General features: G+C 40.0%; 1 protein-coding gene across 5 annotated transcripts in view; it reads left to right on the forward strand.

The window, feature by feature from the left end:
- Positions 1 to 12,425, forward strand: part of WASF1 (WASP family member 1) — a 222,176-nt gene extending 209,751 nt beyond the window's left edge. For all 5 annotated transcript variants that reach the window (XM_077487129.1, XM_077487127.1, XM_077487126.1 and 2 more), the window contains exon 9: positions 10,337 to 12,425. In XM_077487129.1, coding sequence (XP_077343255.1) covers positions 10,337 to 10,491 — 155 coding nt within the window. In that variant the 3' untranslated portion in view covers positions 10,492 to 12,425. The remainder of the gene's footprint in view (positions 1 to 10,336) is intronic.
- Positions 12,426 to 20,036: the final 7,611 nt, after the last annotated feature.

The following is a 20,036-nucleotide window of genomic DNA, read 5'->3' on the forward strand; positions in this document are numbered from 1 at the left end:
AGTGTTGGTAAACATTGTTCAAAATAATTATTCAGAAACACAATGTAACATTTGAAAAAGATACAGAACAAATGCTCCTAGCAGAGCAGGGATTGTTAAGGTGCCAGTAACGCTCAAATACAGGATAAGATTTAAGTTTTTTTATTTATTTTTTATTCCATCAGTTAAAAAAACATCAAAAAGAACAAATGACAAATAGGAAAGACATAAAATACGTTAAACACAATGGATCAATTCATCTTAGATATTTACAAACATCATCTCTAGTATGTAGTAGTTAAAGAATGATGATCCCAATAATCCCGACATGTTTTGCCAAATATAAGGCTTCTTCAGGGGATATATATTTTATCATACCAATGTTGCAAATTGTAGGCTTGCGACCCACAGATTAAAGTCGTGGTTTATAAGTACCCCACAAAAAATCAATAGGGAGAGAGAATACACCCAATAATTACAAGACAAGGTAGAGTTATGTATAGTGGCCGCAGGAGGAGTCAATCGGACCATAGATGGCACTCAAGGTGCTTGTACTAAAATCTGTCGGTTTTGACAGGTGACTGATGTTCTAACAGAGAAGGGTCAGATCCGTGCACAACACAGCTCGAGCCACAAAACATATCTGTATTATTGAGATTATGAACATTGTGTTTTTTTATGTCTTTTCTATTTATTTGTCATTTGTTCATTTTGATGTTTTTTTTTTTTTTAACTGTTGGAATAAAAAATTTAAATTTTATCATGTATTTGAGAGTTACTGACACGTTTAAAAATCCCTGCTCTGCTAGGAGCATTTGTTCTGTATCTTGTTCTACTTTAATAGAAAAAGAAAACCCCCTTAGGAAAATGGGACTTTGGAAGTGACCAATACACCAATGGAATCAAAAAAATATATTTGTTGTGTAAATTTGAACAGAATTTAAATTGTCACAATAGACATAGAAATATGTCCATTACTTCATATTTCTATGTCCATTGTGACAATTTTAATTATGTTCAAATTTATACAATAAATATATATTTTTTTATACCATTGGTGTATTGGTCATATTGGTCACTTCCGAAGTCCCATTTTCCTAAGGTGGTTTTCTTTTTCTATTCCAGGATGTGGTGACCAATGAACAGTTTATTCTTCTGATGCTGGAATACTTGTTCTATTTCAATAGGACACGGTGCCTATGAAATGACCTCAGACCATTTGTTCCTGTCTACCACAATGTAACATTATTTCCTGGTGCCTAAATGGCAGCATACATATGATAGTAGCCCCGCCTACTTCCGTCCGACAGGACCAGTGCATAGCAATAAAAGGTTAACACCCAAACAGCCCATTCCCTTGTGAAGAGAAGAAACCCTTACCTGCTGCCTTTGGTGGTTTTCCGCTCAGGTTCAGCCTCTCCTGCAAGCGCAGTCCCTGACCTTGGGATGCTAAATGCTCTGATAAGTCAGGGAGCCCCTTCTGTGGATCTTTTGGTGGTAAAAATTGGGTGCTAACTAGCCTCCTATATATATCAGTGCAGCCAGGGCTTTGTTCCTCAGAAGAGCTGTCCGTGTCTGGAGCCTGCCTCCCAAAAGAGAGTGGCTCCATTGAACTACGACACTGCATTTTCAAGATAAGTATGTTTTCTTGTTTTTTTTGGCATTTATCTGTGAATGGGCTCATAAGTTGTGTGTTACATCTCCTCTCAGATGGGTTGCAGCTGCACCGTGTTCCAAGGTGCATTCTAGTGGCAATTGTGGAAGAGAAAGCTAAGTGTCTATACTCAAGAGAATAATGCATTATGCTGAACAGGTGAAGTGGATAGAGCTCACATGGCGGCCACCTTTGGTTTGGGCAAAAAAATAAAAAAATTCCCCAGTGGCCATCTTGGAGAGGGGCAAGACTACATGGAAGCCATCTTGGAAGTGGGCAAGGTGCGAAGTTTGCCAGGAGTGGGAGACAAGCGGAAGAGTTGAGAAACATGGGGTTAAAGACTCAACAGCTTACAGATAGAGCATTTGCATGCTTGGACTGCATGCCAGCATGCTCATAGCCACAAACTCTGCATCAAGGGCCATTTCCTCCTGCCTAGAGAATAGATATGTCTTACTCATGTCTCAGGATGGCAATATTATTTTACCTGACTAAATGTCCGTGTTCCAGCTGCCCTGCATATGCTCACTTAATAACCAAGATCCATATGGTTCCTATAGTTAAGGGTCATCAGACCAGGTAGTAGTTTGCTGCTAAAAGAGTGTGTTCAGGTGTTAACTGACCTCTCCCTTGGCTAAGGAGCCCAGCCTGTCCCACTGACAGAAATATGCATGAGAGGAGCACCAGAAATCCAGTCCAGGGTAGAGAAAATTCTCTTTTGCAAATGCCAGCACTATGACCTGAAGAGTGTGTCAAAACCACTTTAAAAGGGCAGACAGAAGCTCTCTGGCCCATTATGCTTAGCTGCAAGGAATTGCTGTGAATCCTGGGTGAAGCTGCATTTTTTCACAGTAAATAATGTGTCAAGCTTGCTTTAAAGAGGATGACAGAAGCTCTTCCATACCTCTATTCATAGCCACAAAGGATTTCTGTGAGCTTGGATGAAGTTGCCTTTACAAGATAGCATGTTAAGATGGCCTTAAAGGGGTAGTCAGAAGCTCTCATGCCCACTGATCATAGCTGCAAAGGATATCTGTGGGCCTGAGTGAAGTTACCATATCCACTGCATTCCAATACGGTTGCTACCAACTGCATAAAGCATCCCTCAGCATAGAGCAGGCCAACTGCTGGCAAGGAAGAACAGAGAGGATAAGCTGGTACTTTATGTTCAGCCAAAGGCTTTGCCTCTGTTGGCCATATTCTTTAAGGTAGATAAGTTTACCATGAGTGGAGAAGAACCAGAGGGACAAGGTAAGAAACCAGAGCAGGCTCAAGGTAAGAAACTTGCTACAGCATTTCCTCAGCTGGAAAAAGTAGCATGCATGGCCTTCCAGGGACAGGTTCTCTTTGAGACAGTCCAGGTCAACAGTATTGGAGATGTAGCTGAAGTTGAACACTTGTCATTACTAGCGGAAGAAGGCTAGCGTATACAGATTGCAAGGTCTTTTTATCCTAATTGTTAATGAGCATCTTTTCTCCACTTTTGGTCTCTGCATATCCTCTGAAGGTTTTCTGGGTCAAGGTATTTCTGCCCCAATTGTGGCAAACAGTTTACTATCCAAAAGCGCTTGGTGGCAATATCTGGTATGGATCTTAAAGCTTTAAGCTCCATTTCCACTGGTGCGACTTTTTGTGCGACTTTGGACACACAAGACAAGTCACAGCCCATTGATTTCAATGGCACCTGTTCCAATTTATGTGATCTAGGCGACTTTCGAAAGGTTCCTGAACTGCTTTGATGCAACTTTGGTCCAGAGACTGTAAAGTTGGATCGGGGGTTGCAATATTGGAAATGTTGCCTTAAGGGGCTGGGTTCAGATGCAAGTTTACCATCGAAAAAAATACGTACTTTGCATTGCCTCCCTTTGCCTTGGACACGTTCTGGCTTGGTAGGCATCAAAGGTAATTAATATTCCCATCCCTTAAGCAAATTCTGTGCCTTGCTTTTGGACCTATGCACTACCATTCTGGGATCCTGCTCCTTGTCTATTGGTCAGCACTTAATGTATTACAATGCTAAACCTAATACTAGCCGCAATGCTTTCTTGAAATATTTTCATAGAGAGATCCTTAGATGGAGAATTATTGGTGCAGGTTCTATCAAGCAACTTGACATGGTCCTCCAGATATTCCAGTAATTTGGATAGGTTCGGAGATTGTCGCTGGAACCGACTCACCTTGGGAATGTCTGGATGGCCCTACAGCTCAGGACTGACGGAGTGCTTTTTCTCATTGATAACTTTACACTCTAGTCTCAGATTCAAACTGTCTGTACCAGGAGCGATCGGGATCTCCACTTTTGTAGGAGAAGCCTAGAACTGAGGGTAGCCTCATGGGAGGCAATTCCTTTGGTCTGGTTTGACCCCAGGTTTTTACAGGCCTCTGTTGTTCAAAGGACAATTTGAGTCAGTTCTATGGTCAGGTGATTCCCTATTGCTGAGACTCAGGGGTCTGGCTCTAGAGCAAGCGAATCTTCTCTTCCTGTTTTAAGGAATCACAATGTAAAGACACCTCAGACAGTGGACCATTCTGGGGAAGAGACCTAGACATCCTTGATATCAAGAGGGTTGGTTGTCTTTGGCGTCTTGTTTTCCAAGGTTACATCCAGATGTTCTGGGCTGTTTTATATAATCTGGATCCAAGCAGACAATTAAGGTGGCATAACATTTTCAGTTGGATTGCAGTAGCAAAAGGCTAGATTGGTATCTTTGGCAAAAAGTCAGGCTCCAGCCTTGTCAGGCAAACTGCATCTGACAGCAGTGTCTAAACCTATGAGATTGATTTCTACCCCTGGAGTTATTCCTGGGGCTGTGTCCCAGGTAGGCAACTTTAGATGTTGACTACGAGACCCTTGAGGTCAAACTAGAGGCTAGTCAGTTTTGGCTTAGGTGCAGTGGTCCTCTGGTAGGATGCTCCTGTGATTTTCAGTACTTCCTTACCTTGTTTGTCTCGCATGTTCGGTTTGTCTCGCATGTTCGGAAAGTGTTCCAGGATGATTCAGGCAGATGTGGTACTCCAACCTAAAAGGGGAGCTGGACAGTTGCTCTGAGGGATCTACTGGATCGGAATCATCTGTTCCCAAGCAATGTGTTTTGCCATCCAGCTTCAAACTGCCTTTGACAGCTTAATAATTGAAGCTCAAATTCTGACACCAGGCATCATGGAGTCTAGGAATCCCTTGATGCTAAGCAAGGAGGTCTACTACTACTTCATGTTAAATCTATTGCTAGACATGTATTGATTGCTTATTTTGGTGTAAGCCTCAGGCATTTCTCCCAACAAGTTTTACTGGACAAGTCCTCTCCTTCAGTCGGTCCTAGGTTGGCATTTGGCTCTTAATATTGCTGCCTATTTGACTTTGTGGGATCTTAAGTATTTTACTTATAGCCTTCACTTGGGGAGGTGACTGGCATAGAACCTTTCACAGGTTTAACATAAGACAATGTTATTAGAAACCAGTTCTCCATTTTGCTACCATTAGTTTCTATCTGTCTCCTCAAACAGGACCTCTTTATTCAGTTCCTTGATCTGTATCCAGTTCACCCAAAGGAAGTTTCCATCTTTTGGTTGGATGTGGTCGGGATGGAATGCTGTATCTCTGACTTTACTTTCCTCTTTTGTATTTCAAGATGTACCCTATACTAGCTCCATCATGTCAAGTTGACTCAGCAGACCATCAACCAACTCCATGGTCTAGGGTTCAGGTTCCATCCTGTACTGACAAGATGCACTCTAATCTAGCTTTTAGCTACAGACAATGGTTTAACAGATTGGCAAGGCTGCCATCTAGGCTTCTATCCTCCTTTTCCCTGTGCTCTACCAGGGGCTTGGGGTGATTGTGGCCAGATAAACGCACTTGTTGCAGGAGCATTTGGGTGCTGTCTGTTGACCTATTTCTGTCTGCACTGTAATTTTTGTGGCAGGCTTTGGGTTTGTCCCCTTAAGAAGGGGGTGTGCTATGGGGGACTGTCCTGGGGATTTGAATGTTGGTGCAGATGGGGAGGGTATCACAGATGGTGCTCAATTTGTTTTCTACCAGGCAAACCTTCACTCTTATCTGAAGCCAGCTTCTCGTATAAGAATTATTGGGGAAACTCTTCGAGCTGCAGGTAGTTCACAGCCTTGCTGTTGTCATGGCATCAAGTGCCTGTGGGCATTTGCTTGCCTATCCCATAGTGAGATGTCAGCCAACATGACAGGCAGGGGAGCCAATCCAGTTGTATTATGGCGCATTCTTTCAGCACTGCTGATGGGCTTAGTAGTCCTCACTAAACCTGTCTTTGGCAGGCAGCCAGTAGCTTACTCACTTTCTTATGATCGAATTTGCTGAAGCTTCCCACCCTGATTAGCTAGTTATTGATCTATCATATGTATGCTGCCATGGAGGCACCAGAAAATCCGACAATTGTGTCCTGCTTACTGTAATTAACTTTTCCTGGTGCCTATCCATGGCAGCATAGCAAACCCACCCAGTTTGGTGTACAGGGCATGGGCTGTTGTGTGGGTGTGAACTTTTTATAGCTATGCACTGGTCCTTAGTATCATACGTATGCTTCCATGGATAGGCACCAGGAATATAAAATGACAATAAGTAGGATACAATTTTCTGTTTTTTTACATTCTGTTTTACCTGTTCCATGCATCTGCGGATTGAAAAATAGAAAGGCAAGCTGTTCGCCCTTGGGGAGATTTTCTTTCATTCCCTGTCCCACAGCCAAAACAGGAAGTGAGAGAAAATCCCTCCAAAGTGAAGAAATCCCTGGTTGTCACCAGGGTCACCAGAACTGGTGTCCCAATTAGAAGATTTCCCCACTATTACTGTTCTAAGGACAACCTAAAATGTTCTTCAACTTTAAATGATAATAAAACCCTGACAGGTGTTCTTATCCCTCTTCATCCTGTCCAATACTGAAAAAAGGTTTGCCTTTAGCTATTCTGTAAATAAAATATGTTCCTTTTAACCCCTATAAACCCTTAGTTAACACCAATTAACCCAAATTAACTCCTCCTTCCGCTTTTATTTTTATTTTTCTGCTGAATGTTTAAATATCTTAATGTTGCTTATTAAAGTGGAGGTTCACAAAAAAATCAAACCTTCACTTTTCGGAACCCTCCCCCCCCCCCCTCCGGTCCCACTTATGCATGCGCAGTAGGGAACTGGGAAGTGAAGCCACAAGGCTTCATTTCCTGATTCCCATAGCGAAGATGGCAGTGGCAGCATCCGAGGACCGAGGGACGGTTCGGTCTCGGGTGACAACATTGCTGGACCCTGTGACAGATTAGTGTCCTTATTTTAAAAGTCAACAGCTGCAGTATTTGTAGCTGCTGACTTTAAAAACAAAATGTTGTGGGTCTCCTGCTTTAATGCTTTAAAAAATACGTAGAGCTAAAAAAAAAAAAAAAGTTTATTTGTAAATAACTTTTCAGTGCTTTGTACCAGAACAGAAGTAGGTCATAAGTGGTACAATATTAGAATAAAATGTATACAGTACTTTTTATCCACAGTATTAATAGTAGTTTTAAAACTAATGCCGCATACATACGATCGGAAATTCGGCCAGCAAAAGACCGATGAGAGCTTTTGGTCGCAAAATGTGATCGTGTGTATGCTCCATTGGACTTTTTCTGGCCGAACTTCGGCCAGCAAAAGATTGAGAGCATGTTCTAAATTTTTCGGTCGGAAAAAGTTCCTATCCGAAAATGCGTTCGTGTGTATGTAATTCCGACGCGCAAAAACTCACACATGCTCAGATTCAACTACGAGATGGAAGCTATTGGCTACTGGCTATTGAACGTCCTTTTTCTAGTCCCGTTGTATGTGTTGTACGTCACCGTGTTCTTGACGGTCGGAATTTGGTGTGACCGTGTGTATGTAAGACTGCTTGAGCGAAATCCCGTTGGAGTTCCGTCAGGAAAACCATCAGCGATTTTTTTTTTTCGACCAAAATTCTGATCGTGTGTACGCGGCATTACGCTGTTCAAAGTAGAACCAAAGCAATTTTTTAAGCCTTTTTTACAGCTTGCATTGAAAATAAAATACTTTTGCAATCGCAATAAAAAAAAAACTTTTTTGCAAAAAAATTATGTGCAGTATGTATTATTTTTTATCTTAAGTGATGACAAAGTTATTGCTGAATCAGTAGGTCCATAGCAGAAATTTTGAAAATGCATTAGTCCATAAGGGACTAAGGGGTAAACATTTAGGGTTTTATTTATTTTTTCCTCATCTGAATTCTGAGACATTTTTGTTTCGGGAAAAGATTCAATCTTTTAATTGCAACTAGTGTGATATCTGAATTTGGCTTGTAACAGCCTCCTGCAATCCACTATACAGCAGAGCTCAGGCTGAGAAAGAGATGGCACAAAAGTATGCTGAGAGGGGGAGAAAGCAGACTGACTAAAGGGTTGAGCTCATATGTCTCCTGATTCTCCTGTCATTCATTGTCCAAATACACCCTAGGGGAGGGACAATACTAATGTAACAACTGTAGCAGAAAAAAATGAGGTCTCCTGCCCTGCTAGACAGGTTTGACAGTGACCGTTTGACAGAGCTATGTAAATCTCAGAACATGATGCAGAGAAAAACAAATTCTTTAGCTAGTAAAGATTGCTGATTTATTTGTATATCATCTGTGCAGTGGTTTACCTGGGGTTCGACATTAACAATAATGTAATCTCTATTAATATTACTGTTGTTATTAATATATTTGTATTGTATTCATATATATTAAAAATAATAATATACATTAATATCAATATTTTAATTTGGTTCGTGATAGTAAAGTGTTTCTAAAAGAAAGATTTAAAAATAAACATGTTATACTTGCCTGCTCTGTGCAATGGTTTTGCACAGAGCAGCCCCAGTTCTCTTCTTTTTGGGTCCACCGCTGGCGGTCCTGGCTCTTCCTCCCTGGAGAGTACCCCCACTATCAAGCCTCTTACTATGGGGGCACTCCAGCAGGCTCGCTCTCTGTCCATTCACACAAAGAGCGTGGCTGAATCCTGCCCGTCACTCTCTTTCCTCATTGGTTCACTGGCTGTAATTGACAGGAGCCAATAAGGAGAGTGAAAGACCCCAGAGAGTCTCTCTCATGCACATTGCTAGATCGAGAAGGGGGGCTCAGGTAAGTATAAGGGGGGAGGTGGGGGGGGGGGGATCTGCACTCAAAAGGTTTGTTACCTTAATGCATAGAATACATTAAGGTGAAAAACCTTGAGCATTTAGAACCACTTTAAACATGGAAAATTGATAAAAATAAAATATACAGATGTTCTATATTTCACCAGCCATTTACAGTCATCCAACATTAAACAAGTGCTGCGCTAATTATAAAACAAATGAATCCCCAAATGATCAAAACTTTCTGAATAAACCAATGCATGTAACCAATTCAACCAAACAAAAGGTAAATAAAAGATTACAGAATAATGTGCACACTGTGCAAATTGATATTCCTAGTGGTCAAAGAATACAAATCTTTCCTGTGAATATCAAACTCATGAAGAAGTGAACAAAGAAGGTGGTAAAAAAAAATCTTCAAAGTGTTAAAAACATCAACAATGTGCTCCTACCGCAAGAGTATGACCCTCTAATATAGAGAAGTTGCAAAATGCTTGAGAGTATCAGACAAACTCCAGCAGTATGTCAGGGGTATCGCCACTTCCATCCATAATGTGTGTCACATTTCTTTTTCCTGTTCTGAACAGAAAACTGCTTGTTTCATCATGGCCTGCTTTCTGTATGGCAAGGTTATGACTGAGGGTTAATGAACCAGACCTTGCCATACAGAAAGCAGGTCATGATGAAACAAATCGTTATTTGTTCAGAAGAGGAAAAAGAAAGGTGACACACATTGTGGATGGAATTTATGATACCCCTGATACTCCTGGAGCTTATCTGATACTCTGAAGCGTTTCTCAGTATTAGAGGGTCACACTCTTGCGGTAAGCGTCTGTGTGGCACCTGTTGGAGGAGCACATATTTGGTGTTTTTACCACTTTGAAAAGTTTTTTTTCTCCATCTCTTTTGATATTCAGAAGCAAAGTTTGTATTTTTAACTACAGATTTGTAGAGTGGAGATTATTTTGTATTTTTTTAAATGAAATTTTAATAATTTGGTGTATAATTTTTTTTCTTAATTGATGTAGGACTTTTTTTTGACACTATAGCCATGTATATATAATGGTGTGCTAGCAGCTTCTTATTCTTTCCACCCATTAGTGCTGTTTTCATATTTTTTTTAAGTCATCCAACATTGATTTTCACTGAAAATATGTTCTTAAAGTACATGTATAGCCAAAATTCTTAAAGTGGAGTTCCAGGCTTTTTATGTTTATTAAAAGTCAGCAGCTACAAAAAGAGTAGTTGTTGACTTTTAATAAACAGACACTTACCTGTTCCATGGTCCAGCGATGCGGCCGAACTGGGTGACGCTCCTCTCCGTTGGCGCCTCCATTGCCACTCTGGGCACACGGCGCATGTGCAAGTCGCACTGTGCTCCTGGGGTGGACAGGCGATCTCCTGGGACCTGTCGCGTGTTCCAGGAGATCGCCTAGAGGGAGGGGCCACCGAAATTGAAAGGAGGAGTCACCTTGGCGGTCCCTGGGCAGAAGGAGGAAGTGGGACAGGAAGTCCCCCTCCTAATGAAGTCCAACCCCCAATTTTAGTATTCTCACTAAGGATGTGCTTTTTTTTTTCCCCAGGTATTCAACTTCGTAAAGTTGAAGAACAGCGCGAACAGGAAGCCAAGCACGAGCGCATTGAGAATGATGTGGCTACCATCTTGTCTCGGCGAATCGCTGTGGAATACAGCGACTCAGAAGATGATTCAGAGTTTGATGAAGTGGATTGGGAGTGAAAAATGTTACATAGTAAAACACTTCAAACTGGAATGCTGATGTCAATTGTGGTGCTTGTTCTTTGAAAAAGTTTGGTCATTTCTAGTGTTTTGTATCTTTATTAACTTACGCCATCAGAAAAAATAAACTTCTTATTTTTTTTTTTCATTTTTTTTTCTACTTTTAGTTTACAGCAAGGTTAGCAATTCTGACATTTTAGTGTGACCTTTTTACCAATCTTTTATAGGGAAATGGAAGTGTTGTTCCAATAGACCACTAAGTATTACGACTGGGCAGCTGTCGAGATGTAGAATAGAAAGCGAAAGATTTTTTTTTTCTTTAGGTATACTTTGTGCACTTTGTGAATTTTAAGTTAATGAAGACGACTAAAGAGTGAAATTCCAAGGGCAACTGTATTTACTATGGGCCTTATTTTATTTTTTATTTGCTGTTTTCATAGCACTAAACCTGACTCTGAAGATTACTGCTCATAGCTAGGTCTGTACACTGACACAGGAAGTGCAACTGGTACATGCGTAGAACAAAGGCAGCCATTTTGCTATTTAATATTTTGGGTGGATGCCATTAGGTTGTGCCTGCTGACATCTTATTTACTGTATGACTTCTGAACATGGCTATATATACCTGCTGGTTAACCAAGCCGTGTTCTAGTAAAAAGCTTTTAGATAAGTCTGACTGTTCCTGCTGCATTGTCTGTAATGTGAAGGTAAATTAAAGGGTATGTAGACCCTAACAGTGAACTTCTCTTATTTACACCTATATGGTTTGTTAATCATACAATTGAAAGTGTTTTGCTATATTAGTTTGACATGGGCAAAAAGTTCCTGTTGATTCAGACAGAAATTCAACTTTCTGTGCTCTCTTTCTGGGCTGACTGATATCAGTTTTATTGTTGAGGGGGAATTAATATAAGTTTTAACCTGCTTCTGTTCCCCCCAATACAGTAGAGTGAGTGAGTGTTTTCATACTAAGACAGTAAGTGTGTTACTGGCACAATCAACAGTTGAAAATAAAGGAAATAAAGCTTGAAAAAAAGAAAACTATTTCACCACCACCCCCTCTAAGGACTATATATATTAACTCTTTGTTTTTGTGCTTTAAAATATGGAATCCATGCATGACCTCTTGGTGTTCAAGGCACTGAGTCTGGTGCAGAAATCTTAACCCAAGAGAAAGAATCAAGTCGGTGGTTCACCCAGTTGTTGTCCATCTAGAACTGGAGTACTGGTTTAGGTAGGCTTGAATGAGTTTAATTTTAGCAGGCATTCTGGCAGCTTACAACACGGCCACCTTTACTATGCATGACAGGTTTACTTGAAATGTTTTCAGCTTCAAACTAAAAGTAAATTGGCTTAGACGCCTCAGTGTATTTACTTGAGTGGGTGCTCCTACAGTACTCTTATTTAAAAGAAGCAGGAGGACTTTTGTCCCATATTGCCACAGCTATTAGTGTCCATCCATTCAGGTATAAAGGCGCTCATAGAATATAATATCTGAATGGCACAGTCGAAGGTTGGATCACTCGGAGGCTGGGGTTAAACTTTTATTTAAAATGGACCTGTCGCTTTTCAGGCATTTTGTACATTAGTTTGATGCAGGATATTAAATTTTGTAATCTATGTTGTTTGCCAAAAGGCAGATACTTGCATTAAAATCATTGGTGTATAAGAACCTTCAAGTGAAAGGTCATCTTCACAGTGAAAAACACCTTTAAGATAAAAAAAAAAAAAAGAAAAATATTAGCTATTGTTTTTTTTTTTTAAATAATGGCCTTATTTGAATGCTGAGGTATTTTTATGTACATGTTGTTGGTACTATTTTGCCTGTATTCTAAAGTAATGAAAATACATGTGAAAACTTTAAACATTCTGTGTAACTTATGTAACTGCTGTTAAAAAAAGACTGATTTAATAAATTCCTCATTTTAAGTGAAGTACATGGTTTTTTTTTTTTTTTTTTTTTTTACTTTTAAGTTATGATGAAGTAGCTACATCTAGTGGTTAATTATAAAAAAAAAATTTTTTTGTAAATCTGTTGTACGGTCAAAAACAAATTATTTGGGAATATTTATTTAAATTAGCTGATACATATCTATATTAAATTATTATACTTGTGCAGGATTTATATAGCGCCAACAGTTTGTGCATCGCTTTACAACATGCATAATTATATATATCATATATAATCATATACAGTATAATTGTCTTATGAAGATGTAAATTTTCATTTAAAAACTGCTTTGCGGAAGATGTCCATTCAAGCTATCTTGAAAGGACTGTGCATATACAGTTAGGACCATACATATTGGCACACCTGCATTTCTGTCAGATAATGTACCACATCAATGAGTTTTTTTTTTTACACCTTTTTACTGGAATTTTGGACCACTCTCCTTTTGCCAACTGCTCCAGGTCTCTCGGATTAAAAGGGCTCATTTTCCTAACTGCTGCTTTGAGATTTCTCCACAGATGCTCTTTGGGATTTAGATCTGGACTCATTGCCAGGAAGTTCAGTATCCTCCAGCGCTTTGTCTTAAACCATTTATGGGTGCTTTTTATGTGTGCTTTAGGCAGCTTGACAAATGAGTGCAGCCGTCTCTCTATCCACGGCTCTGCTAGCTCAGGAAACGCGTCTCATGCCCAGTGACGTCCTCTCCCCTCGCCGGAAGCCTTGTTTGCATTCCATGCCTCGGATGGACGCTCCCCTCTGCTGCCAGCCAGAATAGACACCAGCTCTGCCGTGATTAGATGAGGAACAACCTGTCGGGACGTTACAGTCCCCGGTAATGACTATACTGAGGCTTTTCTCCCCTTCTGTTGTATGGGACCAATACACTGCCTGATTTTAACAACTACAATGTGAGTTTTACTATTTACATTAAAGAAAGTGTTATACAGTCTACACCCAGAGGCGCCTCTTATATTTTTTTAGCATCACAATCTTGGAATGAAATTATTTCTTACAATTTTGAGAAGGTGCCAATAATTTTGACCAGTCCGTATCAATACAAACAAAAGAAACCAGCGTGAGAATTCCCTTAACTATTTGTAATTGCAACAATTTTCTGGCCCAAATTATTGCATTATCTGACAGAAATGGAGGGGTGCAAATATCTTTGGCCATAACTGTGTTCTCTTTACATAATTCTTTAGAACAAACATGCAGGACAAGACTTTTAGGACTTTGCTGGTTGCATGCTTTTTCCAGATCAGTGAATCTCTTTATAGTGAAGCCAATGAATGTTCCCTTTAAATTAATCTTGGATATTGGGCATAGGCTCTTTGGTATATACTATTTTGTAACACCATGTTCAAAGACTGGAAGAAGGAGCACTTGGCATGACACTTTTAGAATGGTGCAATCATCAGAATGAGTTGCCAGAAAAAGAGCAACAAACATTAGCCAGATAACCACTGCAGGGCCTCATCTTCTGTGCTCTTTTATCCTCTGGCTTGCTGGATGAAGGTGCACACGGTTGGGTCGGAAAGTTTAGAATTTGCTATTTAATAGTGCTTTGTCTAAATTCAAACTCTAGTTACACCTGCCACATTTTCAACACTGAACTAGAACCTTAGGGGCCCATTTATAAAGAAGAGTGGTTTCCACTTTTTGCATACCTCACAATATGGTATACACACACACACACACAAACTGTCATTTTATGTTGTATTTATAAAATGCAGAGTGCAATGCATAGTTGAGGGTGCCTGATATGTATTTTCTGCATATCACTGCAGAGAACACTTAAGCATACAATATAGTTCTGTCACATGGCCTGTTTCAAAGTCATGTGACAAGTTTCATCCTCTTCACGACACTTTTCGCCTGTTCATTAGAATGTTTTTCTCATTTGCTAGTCCCAAAACAAGAGCAGCTTACACCACTGCCAGGAAATAAAGCAGTGTCCTTTGTAATACTGTTGTGTTTAAAACAGTTAAAATTGGGATGGCTTATTCAAATCAAACTACATTTATCTGCACAACCTTCCCCAAATAAATAATCCTCAACATCCACAAATAATCTAAATCCACTTTGTGTGCACCAAATGCCTATGCAAACTCAGACATTACAATGTAAAAGTAATGATTATATTATTATTGTGCTGCACATAGCAGAGCAGTGGAAGGGAGCCAGCAGGATCTCCCACTACAGGCTGCCTAATGAAATGTTCAGGGGGGGGGGGGGTGTAGATAAAAACAGACTGACTGCATATAGATAGATTATTAGTGATTGGGTCTTTACATAGAGGTAACCACAGAGGCAAAATGCAGAAGTTGTTTCATTTGGATTACTGCACAAATCCAGGAGAAATATGCAATATGCCAAGGGCTCTTGCTGTTTGAATGTGGCAAACCTTTGCACAGCTGCAAAAAAAAAAAAGGCTGTATTTTGTCTAATATGATTATTTTCTATTATCTTAAGTGTCGTCTAGTTGCCATAATAAAGTATTTTTCTGAAATATCTCATGTGGATGGCGCTTATGATCATACAATGTGATATAATAGACAAAATATGGCAATTTTTCATTGCTGCTGAGCAAATGTTTGTCACGGTCGTTAGCAATTTGTTTCTTGTATAAATAGACCCCAAGTAAGAATACACATGCCTCTTGTATTTAGACAATCTTTGCTTAGCCTACATTTCAGCTTTCTAAAAAAATAAAAAAATAACATAGTGCGCATTGCATTATTGTATAATCTCTTTTTTTTCTGTGCCCACTAGGTATACCATAGAGTTATGCCTATAGCATTTGTGTCTAGAAATCTTTTAATTTGAATGTTACTGCTTTTTGCATCATGCTAAAATATATGTTAAAAAATTGGCATAAAATCAGAATTCTTGTAAGAATTCTTTATCCGAATTGTTGCATTGGTTACATTGTTCAAGTCATTACCACTCACCCTGTTTTCACACACTTCCTGCAGAAATGAATTGGAGATGCACCTTCAGGCCCTATTTCAACCTGCTCATCCAGCTTTGAGTGCTTCTTCAACTTCTCATTAACCACTTAAGGACCAAGCCTCTTTCTGAGATTTGGTGTTTACAAGTTAAAAACATTTGTTTTGCTAGAAAATTACTTAGAACCTCAAAACCTTATATATATTTTGGAAAAAATATACTTTTTTGAATTAAAAATAAGACAATAGTAAAGTTAGTACAACTTTTTTTTTTTTTTATATTGTGAAGGATAATGTTACACTGACTTTGCTCTAGTTGAATCCTTTGCTAAGGTGGTCAAGTAAGTCATGCTATAGGAGGAAGAAGTTATAATTGGGCCTTCGGAAGGCATCCTCCCAGAGATCACTTTCTGGAAATTATAATTTCACCATCCAAGGAATACAGGGTTGTTGTAGAAGTTCCAACAGAAATGAAAGCCAAAGGCTATTACTCATTTCCGTTTCTCGTCAAGAAGAATGCAGGTGACTTATGGCCAGTTAGATCTGAAAAACTGAACAAGTACAAACTTATCCAATCATTCAATAAGGAAACTCTATTATTAATTTGCTGCCGTCAGTAGATGTGTTGAATGCTTACTTGCATGTTCCCATTCATTGAGATTTCCAGAAGTACCTTCACTTTCCTGTAGTCTATCACCGCTTCCAGTTTCTGTGCCTGCCATTTGGGATTTCAACCCTGCCCAGAACCTTCAAGATTTTAGCTTTCTAAAAAAAAAAATAATAATAATAACTTAGTGCGCATTGCATTATTGTATAATCTCTTTTTTTTCTGTGCCCACTAAGGGTATACCATAGAGTTGTGCCTATAGCATTATAGGGATTGGTACCAGTAAGTACTGCCCCTTCTGTTCCTGTTACTATTCTTTTTGCTGCCCGGGCCCCCCTGTGTACTCCCTTGGTCCTCTTTCTCCTGCCAGCTGCTGCAGGGGATCGTTTCAGGATGGAGAGCTGTGAAAATATGTTATTTACTGGCCTCCTTTTTTTTTTTTTTTTTTTCCTGAATGAACATGGTGACTGATCTGTACTGATCACTCACTTAACTGAAGCACGCTAAATTGTTTACTATGCTTTAGTTTGTGAATGAACAGGACATCGCTCAGCACAGAGCACTTCCCATTTATTCAGCTGTCCGGTACAACTGAGGCTGCAGAGAAAGGGACTGGGGAAACTGTTTTTCTCTGTCTCAAAAGTGAGACATCACAGGTCTGTTTTCACCCCTGATATTTCACCAAAGCCACTTAATGGGGCCTCTAAAATATTGTAAAAAATTAAATTGTAAAAAACAAAGTAATAAAAAATAAATAACTAATGGCATCATCCACTACCCTATTGACACCATTCTCTGCCCTACTGACACTGTACACTCAGCAATTGTTATCAATAAAGTGGCACCAGGTTCTGCAGGCTTTAGGATTGAGTTGGGAAGTGGAGTGAGGGGGGGCAAAAAAAAAAAAAAAAACCTTTGCTTGTATGTGTGTGTGCGATATATATATATATTATACACACACACATGTTTGAGCTTTGGGGTGCACGCCTTTGGTAGAGGTACTAGAGGAGAAGAAACCTGTTATCCTCCTACAGATCAGGTTGATCCTAGCCAAAGAATACATTTCACTTCCTTGATGCCTCTGCTTGTTAGGGTCACTATTAGCCATGATTCCAATGGTCAAGTTGGCATACAGTATTGGCCCTTCAGAGTGGATTTTTGGATCAGTGGAATAAAGAAGACCATCTTCAAATAATCTTCATGACAGCCTCTGTAAGCAATTCCTTATGGGACTCTTCTATCCAGTCTGAGCTAGCACATGGATATGTTCGCCACTTCCTGGAGTAAAGTTACCACCGATGGCAGCCGGATGGGGTGGGGAGGAAATTTTTGTAAGGTTTATATCCAGGAAAGATAGCACATCAATACATCTTGTTGCTCAGAGAGGGTGGTCTTGGCTTTTTATGGGCTAGCTTCACATCTTTTAAGGGGAAAATGTTTTGACATCAAGGCATTGGTGCTGTACATCTAATGGCAGAGAATTGAGACCAATGAAGGATAAAAGAAGATATTTAACAGCATAACCAGGTTTTGGGGAGCACCAGAGATAGACCTGACAGCAGCACCATGGAACTCGATGTGTCCAAGTTTCATAGTCCATTATCCTTACAGTTCAGCAGAAGATGTAGGCTTCCTCACCTCATGCTTTTTGAATTTAACCACATACTCCCTCCTATACAATTGATACTATACTTTTACTGAACAGGTTGAGATTTCTGTGTTGATTATAAAGAATATTTTCTACTGGCCCAGGAGGCCATATCCACCTTCCTGTGGTTCCAGACTTGCTGTCTCGGAAACCGTTCATTCACCAAGTCCAGCAAAGTTATTCCTCTTGGTGTGAAATTTAAAAGAGAAAGGCTAGTAGGGCTAACATGTTCACAAGCCATGATTGTGACACTTCTGAAGCCCAGAACATCTTTGAAAATGGTACCTACACAGAATATAGGAAAAGTTTGTAGAGTTTCTGGAGGTCAAGTCATGGAATGCTTCTTCGCCGAGTTCGGTCCATTATCTGAAATGGAAAGCAGATATGTATGACAGGCTGTTATTTAAAAAAAATAAAAATTATAATCATTTAAATTAGATTAGATTGCGTGGGTGCCTTTCTAAAATCTCTTCAACTTCCAGCAAAAGTTTTTCTGCATGATTACAGGACCAATTCATTGTTTTCGATAGGTGCACTGGGGGAGATTTAATAAAACTGGAGCACTCAGAATCTAGTATAGCTGTGCATGGCAGCCAATTGGCTTCTAACTTCAGTTTGTTTAATTAAGCTTTGGCAATAAAACCTGGAAGCTGATTGGTTTCTATGCAGAGCTGCACCAGATTTTGCATGCTAAATTTTTATTAAATCTCTCCCACTGTGTCTGGGTATACAAAAGAGTACCGCTCCAAAGGAATGACCTCTCCCAAAACAGCTGTCTCCACAGTCCCACAGGGTGCCTGTGTTCTGCCATATAGCGTCCCGCCATCTAGAAGTGTCCGCCCCATACTGAGCAGGCGCAACGCTTGCGCAGTACGGAGCAGAAGGAGATTTGGAAAATCTCCGAAAATGAACGGCGCCTGCACCGTGAGTCGAGGTGCTAGCCCCACCATCCAAGTGGACATAGGGCTGCACATATTAGAGGGCCCCTTGTGGGCTCGCTTCGCTCGCCACGCTTCAGGCTAGGCCTCGCTGCGCTTGGCTCTTTTTATTCTAACTCTATGTCCACTTGGATGGTGGGGCTAGAACCTGGACTCACGGCGCAGGCACCGTTCATCTTCGGCTATTTTCTAAATCTGTGTGTCCTGTGTACTGCGCAGTACATAGCGGACACCATCCGATGGGGGACACTATGTGATAGTACACCGGCTCTGTTTGGAACAGGAATTGAAGTGAAAAAATTTAGCTGGATAGCCGCACTCCAAAGTATTCGACTTATTACAAAAGATAAAATGCTAAGGTTCCGTCTTCCTACGTTGAAGCTAGCTAATGACTAAGCAGCGTCTTTGGTGTGAAACATGTCAGCAGCTGTACAGTTAGTCTGTACATTAGCCTGGATGCTATGATTTTAATCATATTTTTGCAATAAAGTCAAATACTTTGAAGTGCGGCTATCCAGCTACATTTTTTTCACCGTGTCTGGGTATAATTGAAAATGGAGGAGCTGCCACCTTTCATTATATGTCTGGTCAACGTAGGAAGATGGAACCTTAGCATTTTATCTTTTGTAATATAAAAAATTATCACTTTAGAACATGAAGTTTAAAAAAAAAAAAGTTGGCGTGTAAGGAAATCTAAACAATCTAAAGTGGAACTACACTGCATCTGAATACCACAAACCAAAAACACTTTTTTTTTTTTTTTTTTTTAATCAAAAAGTTTTTTTTTGGATACAAATAAGTTATTTACAGGCAGTACGGTCATATAATCACTTTCTCCACAATCGGATTTATCTTCTGAAATCAACAGTATAAAAGAAATACAAAGCATGCTGTACACCAACACAGACATATATACCGTGTATTACTACCGAACAATCCTCATCACCCAGGGTGTCAAAACTACTTCATATAATGCTCCATCTTTACCTCGTCCTCTACAGTAGTAGTCGGTCCATAATGAGATTAACCGGAGTCAACCCAGGGACACTCAACCAAGGTGCCCAAATATTTTAAACTTTCTCATACTACCCCTGTGTTGATATATATATTTCTCCAGTCTAATAGTGTCACCCATTTGCTGCAACCACTCTTTCACTGCAGGTGGTTCTTATGATTTTCAGTGCCTCAACATAAGCTTTCTGGCCTGGAATAGTGCCCTGGTTATCCCCAACCTAAAGGGGTTTTCCACCAAGACTGCATCCATGATACCCAATAGGCAGAGTTTGGGGTGGGCCTTCAACTGTACCTGGAAGGCACTGGTGACAGTGTCCAACACCTTCCTCCAATAGGTGTGTAGTTTACTACATACTGGATCTTCTCTTACCCCCATCACCACCAACCTAGCTAGAGTGTAGTGTACTTGAAGAAGAATGTAGAGTTGGGACAGTCTTTG

Source organism: Lithobates pipiens, unplaced genomic scaffold (genome assembly GCF_037356315.1).
Source record: "Lithobates pipiens isolate NorthernLeopardFrog02 unplaced genomic scaffold, aLitPip1_a1.2 Scaffold_18, whole genome shotgun sequence".
NCBI classification, from domain to species: Eukaryota; Metazoa; Chordata; class Amphibia; order Anura; family Ranidae; genus Lithobates; species Lithobates pipiens.